The sequence below is a fragment of the Pristiophorus japonicus genome, chromosome 20 (genome assembly GCF_044704955.1).
Source record: "Pristiophorus japonicus isolate sPriJap1 chromosome 20, sPriJap1.hap1, whole genome shotgun sequence".
In the NCBI taxonomy this organism is placed as follows: Eukaryota; Metazoa; Chordata; class Chondrichthyes; family Pristiophoridae; genus Pristiophorus; species Pristiophorus japonicus.
Window position 1 is genome coordinate 20,994,157 of NC_091996.1, and position 26,160 is coordinate 21,020,316.

Below are 26,160 nucleotides of genomic sequence, written 5' to 3' on the forward strand. Positions count from 1 at the left end.
TGGCGTGACCATCGTTTACATTTTGTTGCTGCCGCCTGCTCTCTACCTGATCATGCAGGTTGGAGTGAACCAGCGAGGGTCTGGTTTTAAGTGACCTTTTCATGAGTAGCTCAGCCGGGGGCACCCCTGTGAGCGAGTGGGGTTTCGTGTGGTAGCTGAGCAGTACTCGGGACAGGCAGGTTTGGAGTGAGCCTTCTGTGACTATTTTAAGGCTCTGTTTGATTGTTTGTACTGCCCGCGCTGCCTGCCCATTGGAGGCTGAATTAAACGGGGCCGAGGTGACATGTTTGATCCCATTACAAGTCCTGAATTCTTTAAATTCGGCACTGGTGAAACATGGCCCGTTGTCACTGACCAGTATGTCAGGCAGGCCATGGGTGGCAAACATGGCCCTCAGGCTTTCAATGATAGCGGTGGCGGTGCTTCCCGACATTATTTCACATTCAATCCATTTTGAAAAAGCATCCACCACCACCAGGAATAATTTACCGAGAAACGGGCCCGCATAGTCGACATGGATCCTCGACCATGGTCTGGAGGGCCAGGACCACAAACTTAGTGGTGCCTCTCTGGGCGCGTTGCTGAACTGAGCACACGCTGCATTGCCGTACACAGGACTCTAAGTCAGAGTCGATACCGGGCCAACACACATGGGATCTGGCTATCGCTTTCATCATTACTATACCCGGGTGTGTGCTGTGGAGATCAAAGCTGAACGTCTCCCTGCCCTTTTTGGGTAGCACTATGCGGTTACCCCACAACAGGCAGTCTGCCTGAACGGACAGCTTGTCCTTTCGCCGCTGGAACGGCTTGATTAGCTCTTGCATTTCAACGAGGATGCTGGCCCAGCTCCCATGCAGTACACAGTTTTTTACTAGGGACAGCAGAGGATCTTGGCTGGTCCAAGTCCTAATCTGGCTTCCATGACCATCAACAAGTCTGCGGGCTGCGCCACCATCAACAAGTTTGCAGCTGCGCCATTTTCACCCCCGTGATGGGCAATAGTAGCTGACTGAGAGCATGCGCACAGTTCTCGGTGCATGGCCTGTGGCGGATGGTATAGTTATATGCTGATAGCGCGAGTGCCCACCTTTGTATGCAGACTGAGGCATTAGTATTTATCACCTTGTTTTCAGCGAACAGGGATATGAGGGGCTTGTGATCGGTTTCCAACTCAAATTTGAGGCCAAACAGGGACTGATGCATTTTCATTACCCCGAACACATACGCTAATGCCGCTTTCTCAATCATGCTGTAGGCCCTCTCGGCCTTAGGCAAGCTCTTGGAGGCATAGGCGACAGGTTGCAACTTCCCCGCAACGTTAGCTTGTTGTAATACACACCCGACTCCATACGACGATGCATCACATGCTAGCACAAGTCTTTTACACGGGTTATACAATACAAGCAGCTTGTTGGAGCATAAAATGTTTCTGGCTTTCTCAAAAAGCAATTACTTGTTTTTTTCCCCATACCCAGTTCTCACCTTTACGCAATAACACATGTAGGGGCTCTAAGAGGATGCTTAACCCCGGTATGAAGTTACCAAAATAGTTGAGGAGTCCCAGGAACGACCGCAGCTCCATGACATTCTGCGGCCTGGGCGCGTTCCTGATAGCCTCTGTCTTGGTGTCTGTGGGCCAAATGCCATCCGCTGCGATCTTTCTCCCCAAGAACTCCACTTCTGTTGCCATGAAGACGCATTTTGACCTCTTCAGCTGCAGCCCTGGAGGAGGTCGCTGGAGGACCTCCTCCAGGTTTTGTAGGTGCTCGACGGTATCCCGACACGTGACCAATATGTCGTCCTGAAAAACATCGTGCATGGTACCGACTTGAGTGGACTCTCCATGTTTCTCTGGAAGATCGCTGCAGCCGACCGAATTCCAAACGGGCATCTGTTGTAGATGTACAGTCCCTTGTGCGTGTTGATGCAGGTGAGGCCCTTCGAAGACTCCTCCAGGTCCTGCGTCATGTAGGCCGAAGTCAGGTCGAGCTTGGTGAACGTCTTGCCTCCTGCCAGCGATGCAAATAGGTCGTCTGCCTTGGGTAGCTGGTATTGGTCCTGTAGCGAGAAACGATTAATAGTTACTTTATAATCGCCGCAAATCCTGACCGTGCCATCCCTTTTGAGTACTGGGCTGGCCCACTTGCTGAATTCCACTGGGGAGATGATGCCCTCGCATTGCAGCCTGTCCAGCTCGATTTCCACTCTCTCCCTCATCATGTGAGGTACCGCTCGCGCCTTGTGGTGAATGGGTCGTGCCTCTGGGACCAAGTGGATCTGCACCTTCGCCCTGGAAAAGTTTCCAATGCCTGGCTCAAAAAGGGAAGGAAATTTGTTAAGAACCTGGGTACATGAGGCCTCATCGACATGTGATAGCACTCGGATGTCATCCCAGTTCCAGTGGATTTTGCCCAGCCAGCTCCTTCCAAGCAGTGTGGGGCCATTGCCTGGGACAATCCAGAGTGGCAGTTCATGCACCGTGCCCTCGTAGGTGACCTTGACCATGGCGCTGCCCAGGACAGTGATGAGCTGGTGTACGTTCTCAGTTTTGTGTGGATGGGGCTCAGGGCTGGTCTGAGTGCCTTGTTGCACCACAGTCTCTCAAACATCTTTTTACTCATGATGGATTGGCTAGCGTCAGTGTCCAGTTCCATGGCTACGGGTAAGCCATTCAATTTTACATTTAGCATTATAGGTGGACATTTCGTCGAAAATGTGTGCATCCCTTGTACTTCAGCATCTGCCTCCTCTCTCTGAGGCTCGAAATTGCTTTGATCCACCATGGACCGATCATTCTCTGCCACGTGGTGGTTAGCAGGTTTTGCAGCAGCTCATTGGATGTGCCCCATTGTTCTACAGCTCTTGCAAACATACCCTTTGAAGTGGCATGAATAGGCTGAATGGAAGCCTCCACAACGCCAACAAGGTGTGAATTGCCTTGCATTCATTCTTTGTTGCAGACTCTGAGTCATCTGCGTCACCTGAGGCCTGCTGGCAGTTGCAGACTCGTGGTTTCTGCCCTGTACATTTCTGCTCGCAAACACAGTTCCAGTTAATTTATGAACATTGCTAGCACTTGTGTGCTGAGAGATTTGTTTGGTGTTATCACTGGTAGACATAAACACCTGTGCGATCGCAATGGCCTTACTGAGGGTTGGTGTCTCTACAGTCAAAAGTTTTCGTAGGATGGTCTCGTGGCCAATGCCCAGTACAAGAAAGTCTCTGAGCATCTGCTCCAGGTAGCCATCAAACTCACATTGTTCTGCAAGTTGCCTTAGCTCGGCGACGTAGCTCACCACTTCCTGACCTTCAGATCGTTGGCACGTGTAGAACCGATACCTCGCCATCAGCACGCTCTCCCTCGGGACGCTCCCGAACCAGTGTACACAGCTCCTCATACGACTTCTGCGGAGCCAGATTCTTCATGAGGCTGTAGGTCGGTGCCCCGCAGACCGTGAGGAGGACTACTCTCCTTTTTGCAGCGCTTCCTTCTCCGTCCAGCTCGTTAGCTACAAAGTACTGGTCTAGCCGTTCGGCATAGGCTTCCTAGTCCTCATCCTCCGAGAACTTCTCCAGGATGCCCACAGTTTGCTGCATCTTTGCGTTGGATTCGTATTCTCGTCGCCAGTTATTGTGTTCCTAACACAGATGAGACTGCATACAGGGAGGTTAAAGTAACAGTGACCTCAGTCTTTATCAAGACACTCCAGAGTGAGGAACAAGCCTTAGGGGCTGGCTTATATACAGTGCTCCCAAGGGATGCTGGAATCCCTTGGGACTTTAGGGGATGCGCTCCCTGGTGGCGGAACATGGGAGTGCATGCTTTACAGATACACAATAGTGACAACCTCCAACAACCTGTTCATGACATCATCATCATCATAGGCAGTCCCTCAGAATCGAGGAAGACTTGCTTCCACTCCTGAAGTGAGTTCTTTGGTGGCTGAACAGTCCAATACGTGAGCCACAGATTCTGTCACAGGTGGGACAGATAGTCATTGAGGGAAGGGATGGGTGGGATAGATTTGCTGCATGCTCCTTCCGCTGCCTGCACTTGACCTCTGCACGCTCTCAGTGTTGAGACTCAAAGTGCTCAACGCCCTCCCTGATGCACTTTCTCCACCTCGGGCGGTCTTTGGTCAGGGACTCACAGGTGTCAGTGGGGATGTTCCACTTTATCAGAGAGGCTTTGAGGGTGTCCTTGTAACGTTTCCGCTGCCCACCTTTGGCTCGTTTGCTGCTGTGAAGGAGCTCCACATAGAGCACTTGCTTTGGGAGTCTTGTGTCTGGCATGCGAGCTATGTGGCCTGCCCAGCAAAGCTGATCGTGTGGGCAGCGCTTCAATGCTGGGGATGTTAGCCTGGACGAGAGGCGCTGATGTTAGTGCACCTGTCGTCCCAGGGGATTTGCAGGGTCTTGCAGAGACATCATTGGTGATATTTCTCCAGCGACTTGAGGTGTCTTCTGTACATCGTCCATGCCTCTGATCCATACAGGAGGGCGGGTACTACAACAGCCCTGTAGACTATGAGCTTGGTGGTAGATTTGAGGGCCTACACTGATGCGGAGAATCAACATCGATCCAGTGCACCGAAGGCTGCAGTGGCGCACTGAAAGCGGTGTTGCTTCTCCGCATCAATGTCTACCTTTGTTGACAAGAGGCTCCCGAGGTATGGGAAATGGTCCACGTTGTCGATGGCCGCGCCGTGGATCTTGATGACTGGGGGGCAGTGCTGTGCGGCGAGGACAGACTGGTGGAGGACCTTTGTCTTACGGATGTTTAGCGTAAGGCCCATGCTTTCAAATACCTCAGTAAATACATCGACGATATCCTGGAGTTCAGCCTCAGAATGTGCACAGACGCAGGCGTCGTCCGCGTACTGTAGCTCAACGACAGAAGTTGGGGTGATCTTGGACCTAGCCTGGAGGCGATGTAGGTTAAACAGCTTCCCACTGGTTCTGTAGTTTAGTTCCACTCCAGCGGACACATGACACAATTATACCAGATGAAAACAGGTATAATGAGATCCATACTTCCATGACAATCATCATGGAATGCACCACTGCCATGTTGAAGCAGCACATCAGGGGGCCGAAATTGCCCTTTCCGTTAGGGCCTGTTACCGCTGGAAAGCAGCGGCCACGCTGTGGAGTGCAATGGCCACCGATATTTCATGTAATGGCTGCCATTTGTTTTAAATTCCACTCTTGCGGCATCCCGACAGTGACCTGCTCCCCCTACCGCTCCGCTGCGACCGATCAGTCCTAAGAGTGCGCACCACCAATGTTCTCCCCCGACGGCAAAATTCCGCCGAAAAAATCTTCCTCCCGCCGAGCGGTGCCAAAAGCTGCTTTTTTCCGGCGGTGCTGTTCTTGTAAAATGGCGGTGCGGCTCCCATTAAAATGGAGGACCAACTGCCGCTGCCGCCATATTTTTTTTTTGTCGGCCGACTGCCATGTTGGCCCGGCAATTATGCCACCGAGTTCGGCCGGGCCGCCAACAGGCAGCCTGGCACCCCCCCTCTTGAGTGCCAGGTCGCTGGCCCGGCCGAAACCCTCCCGGTGGACTGAACCGAAACAATCGAGCAGGCTCTCCCCTTTATGTGAAGGGAAGAGTCGTGGTGACATGGCACATGATGTCATCAGCACTCCGCCCGCCCCCAACTTCCACCCCTCCAGTGAGCTCACCACCGCATTACCGCCACCATTATGACCGATTCCCAGTCCGCCGAAAAAAAGAAGCCAAAGAGTGGAATTTTGCTCAAGAGGCTACCACATCCGCTGCACTGGTAAAAAAATGAGATACAGGGTGCATGTGCCCCATTTCCAGCAGAGGGCAATTTCGGTCCCCAGGTGTTTGGACAGATCTCGGGGCAACCTGAAAGAAAGTCAAGGATCACGGCATCACCATGGAGGTTCCAGATGCAGTCACACAATTAATTCAAAGGGATGTTTAAGGAGGGATATACTTGCATTGGAGGCAGTTCAGAGAAGGTTCACCAGGTTGATTCCTCAGATGAAGGGGTTGACTGATGAAGAAAGGTTGAGCAGGTTGGGCCTGTACTTGTTGGAGTTCAGAAGAATGGGAGGTGATCTTATTGAGACATATAAGATAATGAGGGGGCTCGACAAGGTATATGCAGAGAGGATGTTTCTATTCATGGGGGAATCTAGAACTAGGGGACATAGTTGTAGGGGTTGCCCATTTAAAACTGAGAGGAGGAGGAATTTCTTCTCTCAGAGGGTCGTGAATCTGTTGATTTCTCTGCCCTAGAGAGCCGTGGAGGCTGGGTCATTGAATATATTTAAGGCGGAGACAGACAGATTTTTGAGCGATAAGGGAGTAAAGGGTTATGTGGAGCGGGCAGGGAAGTGGAGTTGATCAGATCAGCCATGATCTTATGGAATGGCGGAGCAGGCTCGAGGGGCCTAATGGCCTACTCCTGCTCCTATTTCTTATGTTCTTATGGATAAGCAAGTAGAATATTAAGAGCCTGAAGAGTTTTGGATTGGAGTCTGTTGCCGGCTACATGAACCATTTGGCAAGGTCTCATAGAGCGACCTTCTCCTAACAAGAAAATATGTCCACTGCATTAACAGTCCTGTTTGGATCTTCTTCCATGTTCTGCACTAAGATGCCTTCAGCTACAGTGAGTGAACTCTGCCAAGTTTGGGTCGATATCATGCTATTTTTTAATAATCACCGTGCAAATGGAAGTTTCAGGCAAATGTCACAAGAATGAGTTTGACACAGGGCATTTTGATGCTTCTTCAATTTGGAGTGTTTTTGGGTTGAATTCATTGTACACAGAGAACTATGATTAATCAATTACAGGTTGAACTTCCCTTATCCATAACTCCCTTATCCGGCACCACCCCTCGTTCGGAACCATTCCCAGCCACCAGGTGACTCATGCACACAACGCAGCCGGTCAAAATCCTCGAAAAATATCAATGAAAAAAAAAACTTGCCCATTTACACTTTCAGACCCACAATAAATTTACCCAAAATCCACGAAAAATATCAATGTAAAATAAATTTACCCAACGTCGGAGCCAACACTTTGGGACCCGCTGTCCCACCGACACCTCAGGGCCAGACAGCTCGCCGACACCGGGGGTCCCGCTGGCCCACCGACACCTCAGTGCCCGACAGCCCGCCGACACCTCAGGGCCCGATGATACCTCGGAGCCCGATGACACCTCGAGGCCTGCTGGCCTCCCAACACCACACTGACTGACTGACTGACTGTCATTCCAGCCAATCGGTGCACACACACACCTAAAACACGTGACCTCCCTTTATCCGGAAATATACCTCATTCGGAACAGGCCAGGTCCCGAGGGTTCCGGATAAGGGAGGTTCAAACTGTAATTGAATATGCAATTCAATTTGTAGGCAATCTGAGCATGCTTCAGATTTTGGGTGACTTTTACAGTATCTTTTATCATGACCTGATGAAAGATTATTAGCCCAGAACATTGTCATGCCATTTTATAATTTCTACTGTGATTTAAAATCAATCTGGCTATTATTATGGAATTAACTGGGTCATTCGCCCTTAATAGCATACTCCAATTATCTTCAACATCTTTTAATTCTACTTTTACTGTTTATTGCTGATCTTAAATTAAATAATATTTGGTGACCAAGTAGCATGTTGAGGCAACAATAAATGTTTGAAAGAACTGTTAATATGAAATTAAATCATGAGTCATGATATAAATGCATCGTTTCCCATATTCAACCCGAGTAGGATTAATTAGAATTATGCTGAAACATACTAGATGCAAAATCCCATTTGTTTTCTTCCTGTAGACAGAAGGTGCACTATCTTTTACAACCCAACTGGAGATAATAAGCTTTTAAAGCTCTGCAGTGGAGATGAGTGCAAATGTATGACAGGTAAAAAATTGTATTTTATTTGGTAGACTTATTATATTTTCGAGTATTATATCAGAAACTGCTTGTAATAATAGAATTTCGTGGGATAGGCCCTGAAACAACCAGTTCCCCTTTCTATTTACCTAAATTACATTTCTGCTTCATTATTTTTCATCTATTTTTACAAGCCAATTATAGGATCCTGTTTTATGTCTTAATAGTTGTTATGTTTTATGACCCATGAAAAGACTGCAGAATAAATTAAGGTATTCAACCATATATATATAATTTACCAATCTTTTTATTTCAAATAAAAAAATAGAATATTTTAATTCAAATTCTTGTTTGAGGAATATTCTTGGTACATAAGAACATAACATAAGAATTAGGAACAGGAGTAGGCCATCTAGCCCCTCGAGCCTGCTCTGCCATTCAACAAGATCATGGCTGATCTGGCCGTGGACTCAGCTCCACTTACCTGCCCGCTCCCCGTAACCCTTAATTCCCTCATTGGTTAAAAATCTATCTATCTGTGATTTGAATACATTCAATGAGCTAGCCTCAACTGCAGAGGGTAGAGAATTCCACAGATTCACAACCCTCTGGGAAAAGAAATTCCCTCTCAACTTGGTTTTAAATTGGCTCCCCCGTATTTTGAGGCTGTGCCCCCTAGTTCTAGTCTCCCCGACCAGTGGAAACAACCTCTCTGCCTCTCTCTTGTCTATCCCTTTCATTATTTTAAATGTTTCTATAAGATCACCCCTCATCCTTCTGAACTCCAACGAGTAAAGACCCAGTCTGCTCAATCTATCATCATAAGGTAACCCCCTCATCTCCGGAATCAGCCAAGTGACTCATCTCTGTACCTCCTCCAAAACTAGTATATCCTTCCTTAAGTAAGGTGACCAAAACTGCATGCAGTACTCCAGGTGCGGCCTCACCAATACCCTATACAGTTGCAGCAGGACTTCCCTGCTTTTGTACTCCATCCCTCTTGCAATGAAGGCCAACATTCCATTCGCCTTCCTGATTACCTGCTGCACCTGCAAACTAACTTTTTGGGATTCATGCACAAGGACCCCCAGGTCCCTCTGCACCGCAGCATGTTGTAATTTCTCCCCATTCAAATAATATTCCCTTTTACTGTTTTTTTTTCCAAGGTGGATGACCTCACACTTTCCGACATTGTATTCCATATGCTAAACCTTAGCCCATTCGCTTAACCTATCTAAATCTCTTTGCAGCCTCTCTGTGTCTTCTACACAACCCGCTTTCCCACTAATCTTTGTGTCATCTGCAAATTTTGTTACACTACACTCTGTCCCCTCTTCCAGGTCATCTATGTATATTGTAAACAGTTGTGGTCCCAGCACCGATCCCTGTGGCACACCACTAACCACCGATTTCCAACCCAAAAAGGACCCATTTATCCCGACTCTGCTTTCTGTTAGCCAGCCAATTCTCGATCCATGCTAATACATTTCTTCTGACTCCGCGTACCTTTATCTTCTGCAGTAACCTTTTGTGTGGCACCTTATCGAATGCCTTTTGGAAATCTAAATACACCACATCCACCATGCTCGTTATATCCTCAAAGAATTCCAGTAAATTTGTTAAACATGATTTCCCCTTCATGAATCCATGTTGTGTCTGCTTGATTGCATGATTCCTATCTCGATGTCCCGCTATTTCTTCCTTAATGATAGCTTCAAGCATTTTCCCCATTACAGATGTTAAACTAACTGGCCTATAGTTACCTGCCTTTTGTCTGCCCCCTTTTTTAAACAGAGGCGTTACATTAGCTGCTTTCCAGTCCGCTGGTACCTCCCCAGAGTCCAGAGAATTTTGGTAGATTATAACGAATGCATCTGCTATAACTTCCGTCATCTCTTTTAATACCCTGGGCATTTCATCAGGACCAGGGGACTTGTCTACCTTGAGTCCCATTAGCCTGCCCCTAGTGATAGTGATTGTCTCGAGGTCCTCCCTTCCCACATTCCTGTGACCAGCAATTTTTGGCATGGTTTTTGTGTCTTCCACTGTGAAGACCGAAGCAAAATAATTGTTATAAGGTCTCAGCCATTTCCACATTTCCCATTATTAAATCCCCCTTCTCATCTTCTAAGGGACCAACATTTACTTTAGTCACTCTCTTCCGTTTTATATATCAGTAAAAGCTTTTACTATCTGTTTTTAGGTTTTGCGCAAGTTTACTTTCGTAATCTATCTTTCCTTTCTTTATTGATTTCTTAGTCATACTTTGCTGTCGATTAAAATTTTCCCAATCTTCTAGTTTCCCACTAACCTTGGCCACCTTATACGCATTGGTTTTTAATTTGGTATTCTCCTTTATTTCCTTGGTTATCCACGGCTGGTTATCCCTTCTCTTACCGCCCTTCTTTTTCACTGGAATATATTTTTGTTGAGCACTATGAAAGAGCTCCTTAAAAGACCTCCACTGTTCCTCAATTGTGCCACCGTTTAGTCTGTGTTTCCAGTCTACTTTAGCCAACTCTGCCCTTATCCCACTGTAGTCCCCTTTGTTTAAGCATAGTACGCTCGTTTGAGACACTACTTCCTCACCCTCAATCTGTATTACAAATTCAACTATACTGTGATCACTCATTCCGAGAAGATCTTTTACTAGGAGATCGTTTATTATTCCTGTCTCATTGCACAGGACCAGATCTAAGATAGCTTGCTCCCTTGTGGGTTCTGTGACATACTGTTCTAAGAAACAATCCCGTATGCATTCTATGAATTCTTCCTCAAGGCTACCCTGTGCGATTTGATTTGACCAATCGATATGTAGGTTAAAATCCCCCATGATTACTGCCATTCCTTTTTCACATGTCTCCATTATTCCCTTGATTATTGCCCGTCCCACCATAAAGTTATTATTTGGGGGCCTATAAACTATGCCGACCAGTGACTTTTTCCCCTTACTATCTCTAATCTTCACCCACAATGATTCAACATTTTGTTCATTAGAGCCAATATCGTCTCTCACAACTGCCCTTATATCTTCCTTTATTAACAGAGAAACCCCACCTTCTTTCCCTTCTTGTCTATCTTTCCGAATTGTCAGATACCCCTGTATGTTTAATTCCTAGTCTTGGCCACCCTGCAACCACGTTTTTGTAATGGCCACCAAATCATACCCATTTGTAATGATTTGTGCCGTCGACTCATTTACTTTATTTTGAATGCTGCGTGCATTTAAGTAGAGTGTTTTAATACTTGTTTTCAAACCATGGTTTTTAGTTTTGACCCCTCCTGCAGCCCCTTTATATTCATACATATTATCCCTTCCTATCACCTTGTGGTTTACACTTACCCCAGTGCTACTCTGCTCTGTTGCCTCCTGCCTTTTGCATTCTTTCTTAGGGTCCTGTTCATCTGAGCTCTCGCCCACTCTAACTAGCTCAGAGCCCTCTCCTGTGTTCCGAATACTCCTTGCATTGAGGCACCGAGCTTTCATGCTTGCCTTTTTATTACACTTTGACCCTTTAGAATTTTGCTGTACAGTGGCCCTTTTTGTTTTCTGCCTTGGGTTTCTCTGCCCTCCACTTTTACTCATCTCCTTTCTATCTTTTGCTTTTGTCTCCTTTTTGTTTCCCTCTGTCTCCCTGCATTGGTTCCCATCCCCCTGCCATATTAGTTTAACTCTTCCCCAACAGTTAAACAACATGGGGGCTACATTTCCCTGCACCCCGTTTGGGGCACACACTTTGAATTAAGTGAAGATTTAGCGCCCGGTGAGATGGGCTGCTAAATCTTGCTGATTTGGGCACATAGAAAGAGAAAAAGTTACGGAGCTGTATTGGAGACGGGAATGGCCTCCGCGGGGCCTTCTTTTAAAGGGGAGGGCCGCTGCAAACTCTGCAACTGCTTTTGTGGCACCTACTGGGCCACCAGGGAGGGTTTTGGCCAAGCCCCCAAGAGGGAGTGCCGGGCTGCATGATGGTGGCTCGTCACACCATCGGCTGCCATTGTTGGGCCGACTGCAAAGTTGGCCGACAAAAAAAGATGGTGGCCGCAGTGCATGGACCTCCCCTTTAAGGGCAGCCGGGGAGCCCCAGCCCCTGAAGCTGTCGTTGGCACAGCAAATGGGTCGACGCGGGGTGATAAGAGGTTGTTGCGCACAGTGATGATGTAATCGCCGGGTGTGCCCCTGTGCGGGGCAAAAACTATGGGGCGCGACGTAAACCTGTTTTCACCCGCAGAACCTCGGGGGCAATTCCGGAGGGGGTGCTCTGACCACCATGCCTGGGCAATAAAATATTAGCGCCCTGTTAGCGAGTCCCGGTGGCTCTAACTGGGCTATAAAAGGGGACAAATTTGGCCCCCATGATTCTACTTAATATGGATGGTTGTACTATTTTAGATGTAGTATTTCTTTAGTCTGTTTTTAATATGCAGTCTTTTTTAATCTTTTTTCTTGTGGTTCAGCGGAGTGCGGTGAAATGCAGCCACCAATAGATATAACTCCCAACGCCCGTGATAAATATGAAGCCGCATGCAGTAAAGGGCCAGTTTATGGTAAGTATTCTGAACCTTCAAGACTTGCTGTTTATTCCTATTGATGAAATAAATCTATTGTTTAGCACAATTAATATGTTATAAAGCTACAATTCAACTAAAAGACCATTTTTCATTTCTCCAAGTCATTTGGCATAGATAATAATTGTTAAGGTTTACAAAAGAAAAATACTGCGGATGCTGGAAATCTGAAATAAGAACAGAAAACGCTGGAAGTACTCAGTGGATTGAGCAGCATCTGTGGAGAGAGAAACAGAGTTAACGTTTCAGATTAATGACCTTTTGTCAGAACTGAAAAAAGTTAGAGATATCGCAGATTTTAAGCAAGTGCAGGGGCAGGGGATAGGGAGGAAGGAACAAAAGGGAAAGTCTGTGATAGAGTGGAAGGCAGTGGAGGTTAAATGACAAAAGGGATGATTGAACAAAGCAAGAGGAGATGATCATGGGACAAGTAAAGAAACAAAAAGTTGGGTCTTGAGGAGGTATAAATGGGTACAGCAGAATCATCAACAGTTGCCGCCTGAAAAAATGGGGGCAGAGATTATGATCTGAAATTGTTGAACTCAATGTTCAGTCCAGAAGGCTGTGAAGTGCCTAAACGAAGAATGAGGTGATGTTCCTCGAGCTATTAAGGTTTACTGTTTTTTTTTGGATACTTCATTGTTCACTCCAGAACAACACTGGAAAAATTTATAGTTTCCACTTTTTGTATCATGGCAGTAACAGCATTAAATACTCTCATCAGGTGTGGCACTGATAAGATGCAATGTCCTACTCTCCCCATATTCCTGTTGCCCCAAAAGTACCTCTCTCTGACTCCAAATTAATCCCTACTTCCCCACCGTAACAATATCACTTCCCATATACTTTTCCTTTGTGGCAGTAAAGGTTTGTACAATAAGACCAATATCCTCTTGCGACTGGATTTAGACTGTCCTAAATTATGTTGCTTAGGGTCTTAATTTCTTTCAGGTTTGTAACCAGGTGAATATGCAATGATAGCATTATCAAACGTAATCACAAAGTTGCACATCACTGCTGCTAGAAATGTTTTCTCAAGTTTATTTAAGAATTAAATAAAGTCCCATTCTGCAAGGATTTACATCAGAGGGGACCTGGTGTATCAGATACTGCAATCCTACCTCTACAGACAGTGTAGCAGTATTAGTCCCTGAAAAAGTGCAACATCCCCTCTGACATCTGGGAGACCCTGGCCAAAGACCGCCCTAAGTGGAGGAAGTGCATCCGGGAGGGCGCTGAGCTCCTCGAGTCTCATCGCTGAGACCAGGCAGAAATCAAATGCAGGCAGCGGAAAGAGCGTGCGGCAAACCAGTCCCGCCCACCCGCTCCCTCAACAACTATCTGTCCCACCTGTGACAGGGACAGTGGCTCTCGTATTGGACTGTTCAGCCACCTAAGGACTCATTTTAAGAGTGGAAGAAAGTCTTCGTCCATTCCGAGGGACTGCCTATGATTTGGGTCGAGTTTTTCGAGCAACTAATCAAAGAATTGAAGCTGTTCCTCGAGCTCCCAACATGCCTTCAACAGCAATCCTGGAATAGGCACCTTCAACCCACGTGATTTAACTGGATTCAAATTCAAGTTCTACAAGTGAAAGGATATAGTTCCACCATGCTCCATATTATTTGTTTTCTCAAGAATATATTAATCCTTAAAAATATTCAAACATTTTTTTTGTTTTATGCAGCCTACAAAGTACAAATTTTGTCGTCTGAGGAACAGGTTAATTTCATCAAGTACAACGCCACTATTCTGGATATATATATGTCAGGTTGGTACTTATTTTGGATAACATTTGGCCGTGCCTTCGGTTGCCTAGGCCCTAAGCTCTGGAATTCCCTGGTTAAACCTTTCCGCCTCTCTACCTCTCTTTCCTCCTTCAAGACCCTTTTTAAAATCTACCTCAGTACTTAAGGAAGTGGCCCTAGAAATAGTGGATGCATTGGTGGTCATTTTCCAACATTCTGTAGACTCTGGATCAGTTCCTATGGACTGAAGGGTAGCTAATGTAACCCCACTTTTTAAAAAAGGAGGGAGAGAGAAAACGGGTAATTATAGACCGGTTAGCCTGACATCAGTAGTGGGGAAAATGCTGGAATCAATTATTAAAGATGTAATCGCAGCGCATTTGGAAAGCAGTGACAGGATCGGTCCAAGTCAGCATGGATTCATGAAAGGGAAATCATGCTTGACAAATCTTCTAGAATTTTTTGAGGATGTAACTAATAGAGTGGACAAGGGAGAACCAGTGGGTGTGGTGTATTTGGGCTTTCAAAAGGCTTTTGACAAGGTCCCACACAAGAGATTGGTGTGCAAAATTAAAGCACATGGTATTGGGGGTAATGTATTGACATGGATAGAGAACTGGTTGGCAGACAGGAAGCAAAGAGTAGGAATAAACGGGTTCTTTTCAGAATGGCAAGCAGTGATGAGTGGGGTACCGCAAGGTTCAGTGCTGGGACCCCAGCTATTTACAATATACATTAATGATTTAGGCGAAGGAATTGAATGTAATATCTCCAAGTTTGCAGATGACACAAAGCTGGGTGGCAGTGTGAGCTGTGAGGAGGATGCTAAGAGGCTGCAGGGTGACTTGTTAGGTTAGGTGAGTGGGCAAATGCATGGCAGATGCAGTATAATGTAGATAAATGTGAGGTTATCCACTTTGGTGGCAAAAACAGGAAAGTAGAATATTATCTGAATGGTGACAGATTAGGAAAAGGGGAGGTGCAATGTGACCTGGGTGTCATGGTACATCAGTCATTGAAAGTTGGCATGCAGGTACAGCAGGCGGTGAAGAAGGCAAATGGCATGTTGGCCTTCATAGCGAGAGGATTTGAGTATAGGAGCAGGGAGGTCTTACTGCAGTTGTACAGGGCCTTGGTGAGGCCACACCTTGAATATTGTGCACAGTTTTGGTCTCCTAATCTGAGGAAGGACATTCTTGTTATTGAGGGATTGTAGCGAAGGTTCACCAGACTAATTCCCGGGATGGCAGGACTGACATATGAAGAAAGACGAGATCAACTAGGCTTATATTCACTGGAATTTAGAAGAATGAGAGGGGATCTCATAGAAACATATAAAATTCTGATGGGATTGGACAGGCTAGATGCAGGAAGAATGTTCCCGATGTTGGGGCAGTCCAGAACCAGGGCTCACAGTCTAAGGATAAGGGGTAAGCCATTTAGGACTGAGATGAGGAGAAACTTCTTCACTCAGAGAATTGTGAACCTGTGGAATTCTCTACCACAGAAAGCTGTTGAGGCCACTTCGTTAGATATATTCAAAAGGGAGTTAGATGTGACCCTTAGGGCTAAAGGGATCAAGGGGTTTGGAGAGAAAGCAGGAATGGGGTACTGAAGTTGCATGATCATATTGAATGGTGGTGCAGGCTCGAAGGGCCGAATGGCCTACTCCTACACCTATTTTCTATGTTTCTATGTCAACAAAGCTTTTGGTCACCTGCCCTAATTTCTCCTTATGCAGCTTTAGTGTCAAATTTTTAATCACATATTACTCCTGTGAAGCTCCTTGCAATGTTTTACTATGTTAGAGGTGCTATATAAATACAAGTTGTTGTTGTATGTTCACATGACATTCACTCATCAACAGAAAATATTTAGGCTTCTTGATGGTTTGGCAGGTGTACCAGGAAGATACCTGGTTTAATGCTGACTTTAACAGGGCAGTGGTGGAGATGCTACAATTGTGCTTAGTGTTTCCAGGCTAGGGTAAGGAAAAATCAACCAAGTTCCAATTCCTGAATGGCATCCTGAATGGCGACATGTGCTGGGCATTGTGCACAAAAGGAAAAAGTGGACATGAATACATGATGTGCCACTTTTTACTCACTAAAAATTAGCAAAGTCAGGAATTTCATCACAAAGGTGAGAGCAGGATAGGCTGTAATAATATGTGTTTGACTACCCTCCCAAAACTCACTGTCTAAACTCACAGATATAGAATGATCACTTGGGGAGGTTTTCGAGGGCTGTGCCTATGGAAAAAAAAGAAAGACTTTCACAACCACCGGATGTCCCAAAGTGCTTTACAGCCAATGAAGTACTTTTTGAAGTGCAGTCACTATTGTAATGTAGGAAATGCAGCAGCCAATTTGCGCACAGCAAGCTCCCACAAACAGCAATGTGATAATGACCAGATAATCTGTTTTAGATGTTGATTGAGGGATAAATATTGACCAGGACACCGGGGATAATTCCCCTGCTCTTCTTCAAAATAGTGCCATAGGATCTTTTATGTCCACATGAGAGAGCAGTTTAATGTCTCTGAAAGACAACACCTCCGACAGTGCAGCACTCCCTCAGGACTGCACTGGAGTGTCGGCCTAGATTTTTGTGCTCAAGTCTCTGGAGCAGGACTTGAACCCACAACCTTCCGCTTCAGAGGCGAGAGTGCTACCCACTGAGCCATGGCTGACACCTAAAGTATATCCCAGTTTGAGTCACACAAGAGGAAAAGTCAAATTTGAGGCCAGAAGTGGGACAATTACACTTGAAATAAGTTCCGAATTATAAGCGTACAAAAAGGACGGACAGGCAAAGACCAGCTGGTCCTTCAAGCCTGTCTCATCCAACTAAGTATCAACGCTCTCCAGCAACCAGCACCACACCCACTGCAGCAGCGAGCAACTTATTCCCACGACCTTCTGCGAAAAGAAACAACTAACCTAGTTCTAAGCTAATGTAACTTGTGTGTGTAATGTATGTACATAAGGTCTGCCCAGCAACAGGGGGCACTACTGTTGGCGGTCCTAGTGTCATAGGTACACTCGTGCTGGGCCCGGTATATAACCTGAACTTCACCTTTGTATCTTCACATCTGGAAGCCATTAAAGACTGACCAGGTTACACCTAGTCACTGGCTCACAGTACAGAGTTCATTGTAACATAGAAACATAAAAACATAGAAAATAGGTGCAGGAGTAGGCCATTTGGCCCTTCGAGCCTGCACCACCATTCCTGCTTTCTCTCCATACCCCTTGATCCCTTTAGCTGTAAGGGCCATATCTAACTCCCTCTTGAATATATCCAATGAACTGGCATCAACAACTCTCTGCAGTAGGGAATTCCACAGGTTAACAACTCTCTGAGTGAAGAAGTTTCTCCTCATCTCAGTTCTAAATGGCCTACCCCTTATCCTAAGACTCTGTCCCCTGGTTCTGGACTTCCCCAACATCGGGAACAATCTACCCGTCCCGTCAGAATCTTGTATGTTTCTATGAGATCCCCTCTCATCCTTCTAAACTCCAATGTATAAAGGCCCAGTTGATCCAGTTTCTCCTCATATGTTAGTCCGGCCATCCCGGGAATCAGTCTGGTGAACCTTCACTGCACTCCCTCAATAGCAAGAACGTCCTTCCTCAGGTTAGGAGACCAAAACTGAACACAATATTCCAGGTGAGGCCTCACCAAGGCCCTGTACAACTGCAGCAAGACCTCCCTGCTCCTATACTCAAATCCCCTAGCTATGAAGGCCAACATACCATTTGCCTTCTTTACCGCCTGCTGCACCTGTATGCCAACTTTCAATAATTGATGAACCATGACACCCAGGTCTCGTTGCACCTCCCCTTTTCCCAATCTGCCACCATTCAGATAATATTCTGTCTTCACGTTTTTGCCCCCAAAGTGGATAACCTCACATTTATCCACAATATACTGCATCTGCCATGCATTTGCCCACTCACCTAACCTGTCTAAGTCACCCTGCAGCCTCGTAACGTCCCGCTCACAGCTCACACCGTTTAGTATCATCTGCAAACTTGGAGATATTACACTCAATTCCATCATCCAAATCATTGATGTGTATTGTAAAGAGCTGGATCCCAGCACTGAGCCCTGTGGCACTCCACTAGTCACAGCCTGCCATTCTGAAAAGGACCCGTTTATCCTGACTCTCTGCTTCCTGTCTGCCAACCAGTTCTCTATCCACGTCAGTATATTACCCGCAATACTATGTGCTTTGATTTTGCACACCAATCTCTTGTGTGGGACCTTGTCAAAAGCCTTTTGAAAGTCCAAATACACCACATCCACTGGTTCTCCCTTGTCCACTCTGCTAGTTACATCCTCAAAAAATTCCAGAAGATTTGTCAAGCATGATTTCCCCTTCATAAATCCATGCTGACTTGGACCGATCCTGTCACTGCTTTCCAAATGCGCTGCTATTTCATCCTTAATAATTGATTCCACCAATTATTCCCAACATTTTCCCCACCACTGATGTCAGGCTAACCGGTCTATAATTACCCGTTTTCTCTCTCTCTTCCTTTTTAAAAAGTGGTGTTACATTAGCTACCCTCCAGTCCATAGAACTGATCCCGAGTCGATAGACTGTTGGAAAATGATCACCAATGCATCCACTATTTCTTGGGCCAGTTCCTTAAGTACTCTGGGATGCAGAATATCAGGCCCCGGGGATTTATCGGCCTTCAATCCCATCAATTTCCCTAACACAATGTCCTGCCTAATAAGGATATCCTTCAGTTCCTCCTTCTCACTAGATCCTCAGTCCCCTCGTACTTCCAGAAGGTTATTTGTGTCTTCCTTCGTGAAGATAGAACCAAAGTATTTGTTCAATTGGTCTGCCATTTCTTTGTTCCCCATAATAAATTTACCTGAATCTGACTGCAAGGGACCTACATTTGTCTTCACTAATCTTTTTCTCTTCACATATCTATCGAAGCTTTTGCAGTCAGTTTTTATATTCCCGGCAAGCTTCTTCTCGAACTCTATTTTGCCCCTCTTAATTAAACCCTTTGTCCTCCTCTGCTGAATTCTAAATTTCTCTCAGTCCTCAGGTTTGCTGCTTTTTCTGGCCAATTTATATGCCTCTTCCTTGGATTTAACACTATCCTTAATTTCCCTTGTTAGCCACAGTTGAGCCACCTTCCCCGTTTTATTTTTACTCCAGACAGGAATGTACAATTGCTGTAGTTCATCCATGTGATCTTTAAATGTTTGCCATTGCCTATCCACCGTCAACCCTTTAAGTATCATTTGCCAGTCTACTCTAGCCAATTCATGCCTCAAACCATCGAAGTTACCTTTCCTTAAGTTCAGGACCCTAGTTTCTGAATTAACTGTGTCACTCTCCATCCTAATAAAGAATTCTACCATGTTATGATCGCTCTTCCCCAAGAGGTCTCGCACAACAAGATTGCTAATTAGTCCTTTCTCATTACACATCACCCAGTCTAAGTTGGCCAGCTCCCTCGTTGGTTCCTCAACATATTGGTCTAGAAAACCATCCCTAATACACTCCAGGAAATCCTCCTCCACCGTATTGCTACCAGCTTGGTGAGCCCAATCAACATGTAGATTAAAGTCACCCATGATAACATTTCATATACCACACTGTGGATGTTCTCTCTTTGTTCTCCCTAACCTATCTAATTCAAATAATCTATCCACGTGGACACATCCTAGTCCCTTCATCATGTAAAGTCACTCGAAGTCTACGCTTTTCTATGGTTAAAAGACACAGCTCTCTCAGCCTACCTGCTAACTAAAGAGTTTTAAACCAGTTATTAATTTAGTGGATTTCCTCTGAAACTTTTTCAGGACCTCTATATCTCCCACCATGGGAGAGGACCAGAATTGAACACAGTATTCTAGACCAGTTCGAGCCAAGGTTTTGCACAAGGGGACTATGGTGCTTTTTGTTTTATATTAGATTGTCCTAGCTATACATCTTCATACCTGGAATAATGCGTGCAGTTTTGGTTTCCATATTTACGAAAGGATATAGTTGCTTTGGAGGCAGTTCAGAGAAGGTTCACTAGGTTGATTCCAGAGATGAGGGGGTTGACTTATGAGGAAAGGTTGGATAGGTTGGGCCTCTACTCATTGGAATTCAGTGAGGTGATCTTATCGAAATGTATAAGATTATGAGGGGGCTTGACAAGGTGGATGCAGAGAGGATGTTTCCGCTGATAGGGGAGACTAGAAATAGAGGGCATGATCTTAGAATAATGCGCCGCCCATTTAAAACTGAGACGAGGAGAAATTTCTTCTCTCAGAGCATTGTGGAAGCTGGGACATTGAATAAATTTAAGATAGAAATAGACAGTTTCTTAAACAATAAGGGAATAAGGGGTTATGGGGAGTGGGCAGGGAAGTGGACCTGAGTCCATGATCGGATCAGCCTTGATCGTATTAAATGGTGGAGCAAGCTCAAGGGGCCGTATGGCCTACTCCTGCTCCTATTTCTTATGTTCTTTTACTCTTATTTGTTTTCACTATAGCTTCTCATCATTGGTCAAGAACCTTTAGAGACTTGTGCACGATAACTCTTAGGTCTCTTTCTCACTCTACAGACTTTAATTAAGAACGCAGCATGGTATGCACATTAGCCCTACCCTTATGCATAACACTACATTTATCCACATTAAATGTCATTTGACAGACATGGGTCCATTCCGCCATAGTATCAAGATCCAATTGTAATAATTTTTTCTCATTCTCACACTGGATTTGCTCCAGCTGTTTCACTGTACAGCAAAATTCTAAAAGGACAAAGGGTGTTAAAAAAACAAGCCTGAAGGCTTTGTGTCTTAATGCAAGGAGTATCCGCAATAAGGTGGATGAATTAACTGTGCAAATAGACGTTAACAAATATGATGTGATTGGGATTACAGAGACGTGGCTCCAGGATGATCAGGGCTGGGAACTCAACATCCAGGGGTATTCAACATTCAGGAAAGATAGAATAAAAGGAAAAGGAGGTGGGGTAGCATTGCTGGTTAAGGAGCAAATTAAGGCAATAGTTCGGAAGGACATTAGCTTGGATGATGTGGAATCTATATGGGTAGAGCTGCAGAATACCAAAGGGCAAAAAACGTTAGTGGGAGTTGTGTACAGACCTCCAAACAGTAGTAGTGATGTTGGGGAGGGCATCAAACATGAAATTAGGGGTGCGTGCAATAAAGGTGCAGCAGTTATAATGGGTGACTTTAATATGCACATAGATTGGGTTAACCAAACTGGAAGCAATATGGTGGAGGAGGATTTCCTGGAGTGCATAAGGGATGGTTTTTTAGACCAATATGTCGAGGAACCAACTAGGGGGGAGGCCATCTTAGACTGGGTGTTGTGTAATGAGAGAGGATTAATTAGCAATCTCGTTGTGCGAGGCCTCTTGGGGAAGAGTGTCCATAATATGGTGGAATTCTGCATTAGGATGGAGAATAAAACAGTTAATTCAGAGACCATGGTCCAGAACTTAAAGAAGGGTAATTTTGAAGGTATGAGGCGTGAATTGGCTAGGATAGATTGGCGAATGATACTGAAGGGGTTGACTGTGGATGGGCAATGGCAGACATTTAGAGACCGCATGGATGAACTACAACAATTGTACATTCCTGTCTGGCGTAAAAATAAAAAAGGGAAGGTGGCTCAACCGTGGCTATCAAGGGAAATCAGGGATAGCATTAAAGCCAAGGAAGTGGCATACAAATTGGCCAGAAATAGCAGTGAACCCGGGGACTGGGAGAAATTTAGAACTCAGCAGAGGAGGACAAAGGGTTTGATTAGGGCAGGGAAAATGGAGTACGAGAAGAAGCTTGCAGGGAACATTAAGGTGGATTGCAAAAGTTTCTATAGGTATGTAAAGAGAAAAAGGTTAATAAAGACAAACGTAGGTCCCCTGCAGTCAGAATCAAGGGAAGTCATAACGGGGAACAAAGAAATGGCGGACCAATTGAACAAGTACTTTGGTTCGGTATTCACTGAGGAGGACACAAACAACCTTCCGGATATAAAAGGGGTCGGAGGGTCTAGTAAGGAGGAGGAACTGAGGGAAATCCTTATTAGTCGGGAAACTGTGTTGGGGAAATTGATGGGATTGAAGGCCGATAAATCCCCAGGGCCTGATGGACTGCATCCCAGAGTACTTAAGGAGGTGGCCTTGGAAATAGTGGATGCATTGACAGTCATTTTCCAACATTCCATTGACTCTGGATCAGTTCCTATGGAGTGGAGGGTAGCCAATGTAACCCCACTTTTTAAAAAAGGAGGGAGAGAGAAAACAGGGAATTATAGACCGGTCAGCCTGACATCGGTAGTGGGTAAAATGATGGAATCAATTATTAAGGATGTCATAGCAGTGCATTTGGAAAGAGGTAATATGATAGGTCCAAGTCAGCATGGATTTGTGAAAGGGAAATCATGCTTGACAAATCTTCTCGAATTTTTTGAGGATGTTTCCAGTAGAGTGGACAAGGGAGAACCAGTTGATATGGTATATTTGGACTTTCAGAAGGCTTTCGACCAGGTCCCACACAAGAGATTAATGTGCAAAGTTAAAGCACATGGGATTGGGGGTAGTGTGCTGACATGGATTGAGAACTGGTTGTCAGACAGGAAGCAAAGAGTAGGAGTAAATGGGGACTTTTCAGAATGGCAGGCAGTGACTAGTGGGGTACCGCAAGGTTCTGTGCTGGGGCCCCAGCTGTTTACACTGTACATTAATGATTTAGACGAGGGGATTAAATGTAGTATCTCCAAATTTGCGGATGACACTAAGTTGGGTGGCAGTGTGAGCTGCGAGGAGGATGCTATGAGGCTGCAGAGCGACTTGGATAGGTTAGGTGAGTGGGCAAATGCATGGCAGATGAAGTATAATGTGGATAAATGTGAGGTTATCCACTTTGGTGGTAAAAACAGAGAGACAGACTATTATCTGAATGGTGACAGATTAGGAAAAGGGAAGGTGCAAACAGACCTGGGTGTCATGGTACATCAGTCATTGAAGGTTGGCATGCAGGTACAGCAGGCGGTTAAGAAAGCAAATGGCACGTTGGCCTTCATAGCGAGGGGATTTGAGTACAGGGGCAGGGAGGTGTTGCTACAATTGTACAGGGCCTTGGTGAGGCCACACCTGGAGTATTGTGTCCAGTTTTGGTCTCCTAACCTGAGGAAGGACATTCTTGCTATTGAGGGAGTGCAGCGAAGGTTCACCAGACTGATTCCCGGGATGGCGGGACTGACCTATCAAGAAAGACTGGATCAACTGGGCTTGTATTCACTGGAGTTCAGAAGAATGAGAGGGGACCTCATAGAAACGTTTAAAATTCTGACGGGGTTAGACAGGTTAGATGCAGGAAGAATGCTCCCAATGTTGGGGAAGTCCAGAACCAGGGGACACAGTCTAAGGATAAGGGGAAGCCACTTAGGACCGAGATGAGGAGGAATTTCTTCACCCAGAGGGTGGTGAACCTGTGGAATTCTCTACCACAGAAAGTTGTTGAGGCCAATTCACTAAATATATTCAAAAAGGAGTTAGATGAAGTCCTTACTACTAGGGGAATCAAGGGGTATGGTGAGAAAGCAGGAATGGGGTACTGAAGTTGCATGTTCAGCCATGAACTCATTGAATGGCGGTGCAGGCTAGAAGGGCCGAATGGCCTACTCCTGCACCTATTTTCTATGTTTCTATGTTTCTATGTTTCTATGTTTCTATGCAGCAGCATCATTTATGCCTGCAATGTTCTTTTCTTGTAGATCTGTGAAGTTATCTCTTTGTTTTCTCTAAAGGCTCTGTATGGCTCGTGTTTGGAAAGGCTAGAAAGCAGTTTACTCACAGCCTTCCTCTTTTGGTGCACTGAACCAGTCTTCAGCCAGTGCATTTGAGGAACCAAGGGATGATCATATCTAATTTTCTCTCCTATAGAGATTGGCATTTATCCGTGTCGATCCAGCTTACATTCCCCACTTCCCAGGGCACTGCATATTCGTGTTCTAACACACTACTTCACCACAATCCCTCCACTTCCAAAATCATTACAGCTGAGGTCCAACTCAGTCCGAGTATGTTCAGCTCTAAGCTCTCAGACAAGAAAATGTGTGCAATCAGCATCAATCAGAGATGTGGTGTATTTGAATGATACCCAATCAAGCTTCACACGCTACATGTTTTTTTTCCTTTGATATTCTAAAATAAAAATAGATTTGAAATAATAATAACAAATCCAATAAAGAAAATTAGACTTCAGAATTTATTAAGATTATATTTAAGGAATGGGATTGTTTTACAAGCATTGTTACAATAGTACTTTGCATTATATAAAGGTTATTTAAACTTTCTTGAATTTATCTAAATATTAAGGCTTCAATTCCAAGTACTGTAATACCTGACTAAAGTGATAATTGTTTTGATTACAGATGATGCAGTTGAACAAAACTCAATTATAACTTTAATTAAAAAGGACACTTGTTCTGATGTTACCTTGACCAATATGCAGACGTACTTGATCATGGGAAAAAATAGCCTAAGGTTCAGTTTATCAAGAAGATTTGTGTAAGTAAGCCATACTTCAGGTCAAGTGATCACTATTTGCTGATGTATCCCATCTTCTTTTCTACAATCTTGTCTACAATCTCCATTATGGAGGCAGGTTCCCTCCTATGGAGGCCTGGCTGAGTGTTCACCCTTTAAATTTATCAATTTTAAACAAGTAGCCATAATATTTCAGGTTTTTTTTTCAAATTATGTTTATCATGATTCCATACAAGTTAAATTTTGAAATTTTAAATGAATCTAGAAATCTGAGTTCCCTTTCCCAAAATGTTGGTCTAAAATTGAAAGCTTTCTATAATAAAATCCATTATGTGCATATATTTCATGTGTACTTTAGTCACAATTGAATAGCTTTATTTGTTTTCACTATTGGATTTTATCCAATGTAACATCACTCTATGAATTAATTAATAGGCAGTAAAATTAAGTAAATGATTTGCAATAATAAGTTAAACTGTAGTGTCCCACAATTGGCTTATACTTAACTGTTTCTAGGTATGTGCAAAAGAAACTTACTTATTAAAATGTTCTCTTTGTAGCTTCACCCTATATGAAGATAATTGCATTTTCACAACAGACAGCAATTTCAGAACCTCATATTTTATGTAAAAGGAGGAATAACCTCTGATTTTCACTGGGTTCCTGTAAATCAAACAACCAGGACTTGGAGAGAAAATACAGAGGTCTCCAAGTAATGTTTTGCTTTGTAGAACATATAGAGGAAATGCAATATTTTTTGTATTTTTTATATTAGGTATGAATACCCTTTGGACTCATCCACCCGGATAGAAATGTGGCCTTCCGAGATAGAATGTTCTGAAAGTTCATGTGAAGGCTTCCTCCAGCAAATGAATGAATTTACAACCGATCTTTCAATCGATGGATGTCAAAGGACATGAAAATGAGCTGGAGGCACGTTTGAATCTAAACTCTTACTGCTTATTGTTACTTTAGTCATTGTACTTTACTGGTTTTGTGCTGAATGAGGTAGTAGTTTCTTAATAATGTTTTACGTAATTTGTTTGTTCCTGTAAAAAAAAAATCTCCTTTACTAATCTACAGTGGCATAAAGTTATTTGTAGATGATGGCATCTTTCAGGCCACATCTTGATCAGAAGAGATTTTACATGGGTAGAAATCTTCATTCACAGTCACCAAATCTTAAGCATTAATATCTTTACTAGCCATTTCTAGAACGTAGTAATGAAATGTGTATTGTCCAACTTTCTTAATGCAAACTGGTGGGTACCAGGAAAGTACTCCTTTGAAGTTTATTTGTGAATCTCTGTGTCGCCCACTTGAGTATAATGCTGCCAAAATTATGTTGAAAGGTCTGTAACGGTTCCTTCCACTGCATTATTTCCAATTGAATATGAATAATCAAAATC

The 26,160-nt window shown here is 44.6% G+C and overlaps 1 protein-coding gene across 1 annotated transcript in view; it reads left to right on the forward strand.

The window, feature by feature from the left end:
• c5 (complement component 5) overlaps window positions 1–25,729 on the forward strand; it is a 167,211-nt gene extending 141,482 nt beyond the window's left edge. Inside the window, exons 37-41 of the mRNA XM_070862594.1 lie at window positions 7,823–7,909; window positions 12,341–12,430; window positions 14,139–14,222; window positions 24,637–24,772; window positions 25,527–25,729. Of these exons, the coding sequence (XP_070718695.1) occupies window positions 7,823–7,909; window positions 12,341–12,430; window positions 14,139–14,222; window positions 24,637–24,772; window positions 25,527–25,671 (542 nt within the window). The 3' untranslated portion in view covers window positions 25,672–25,729. The remainder of the gene's footprint in view (window positions 1–7,822; window positions 7,910–12,340; window positions 12,431–14,138; window positions 14,223–24,636; window positions 24,773–25,526) is intronic.
• The last annotated feature ends 431 nt before the right edge of the window (window positions 25,730–26,160 follow it).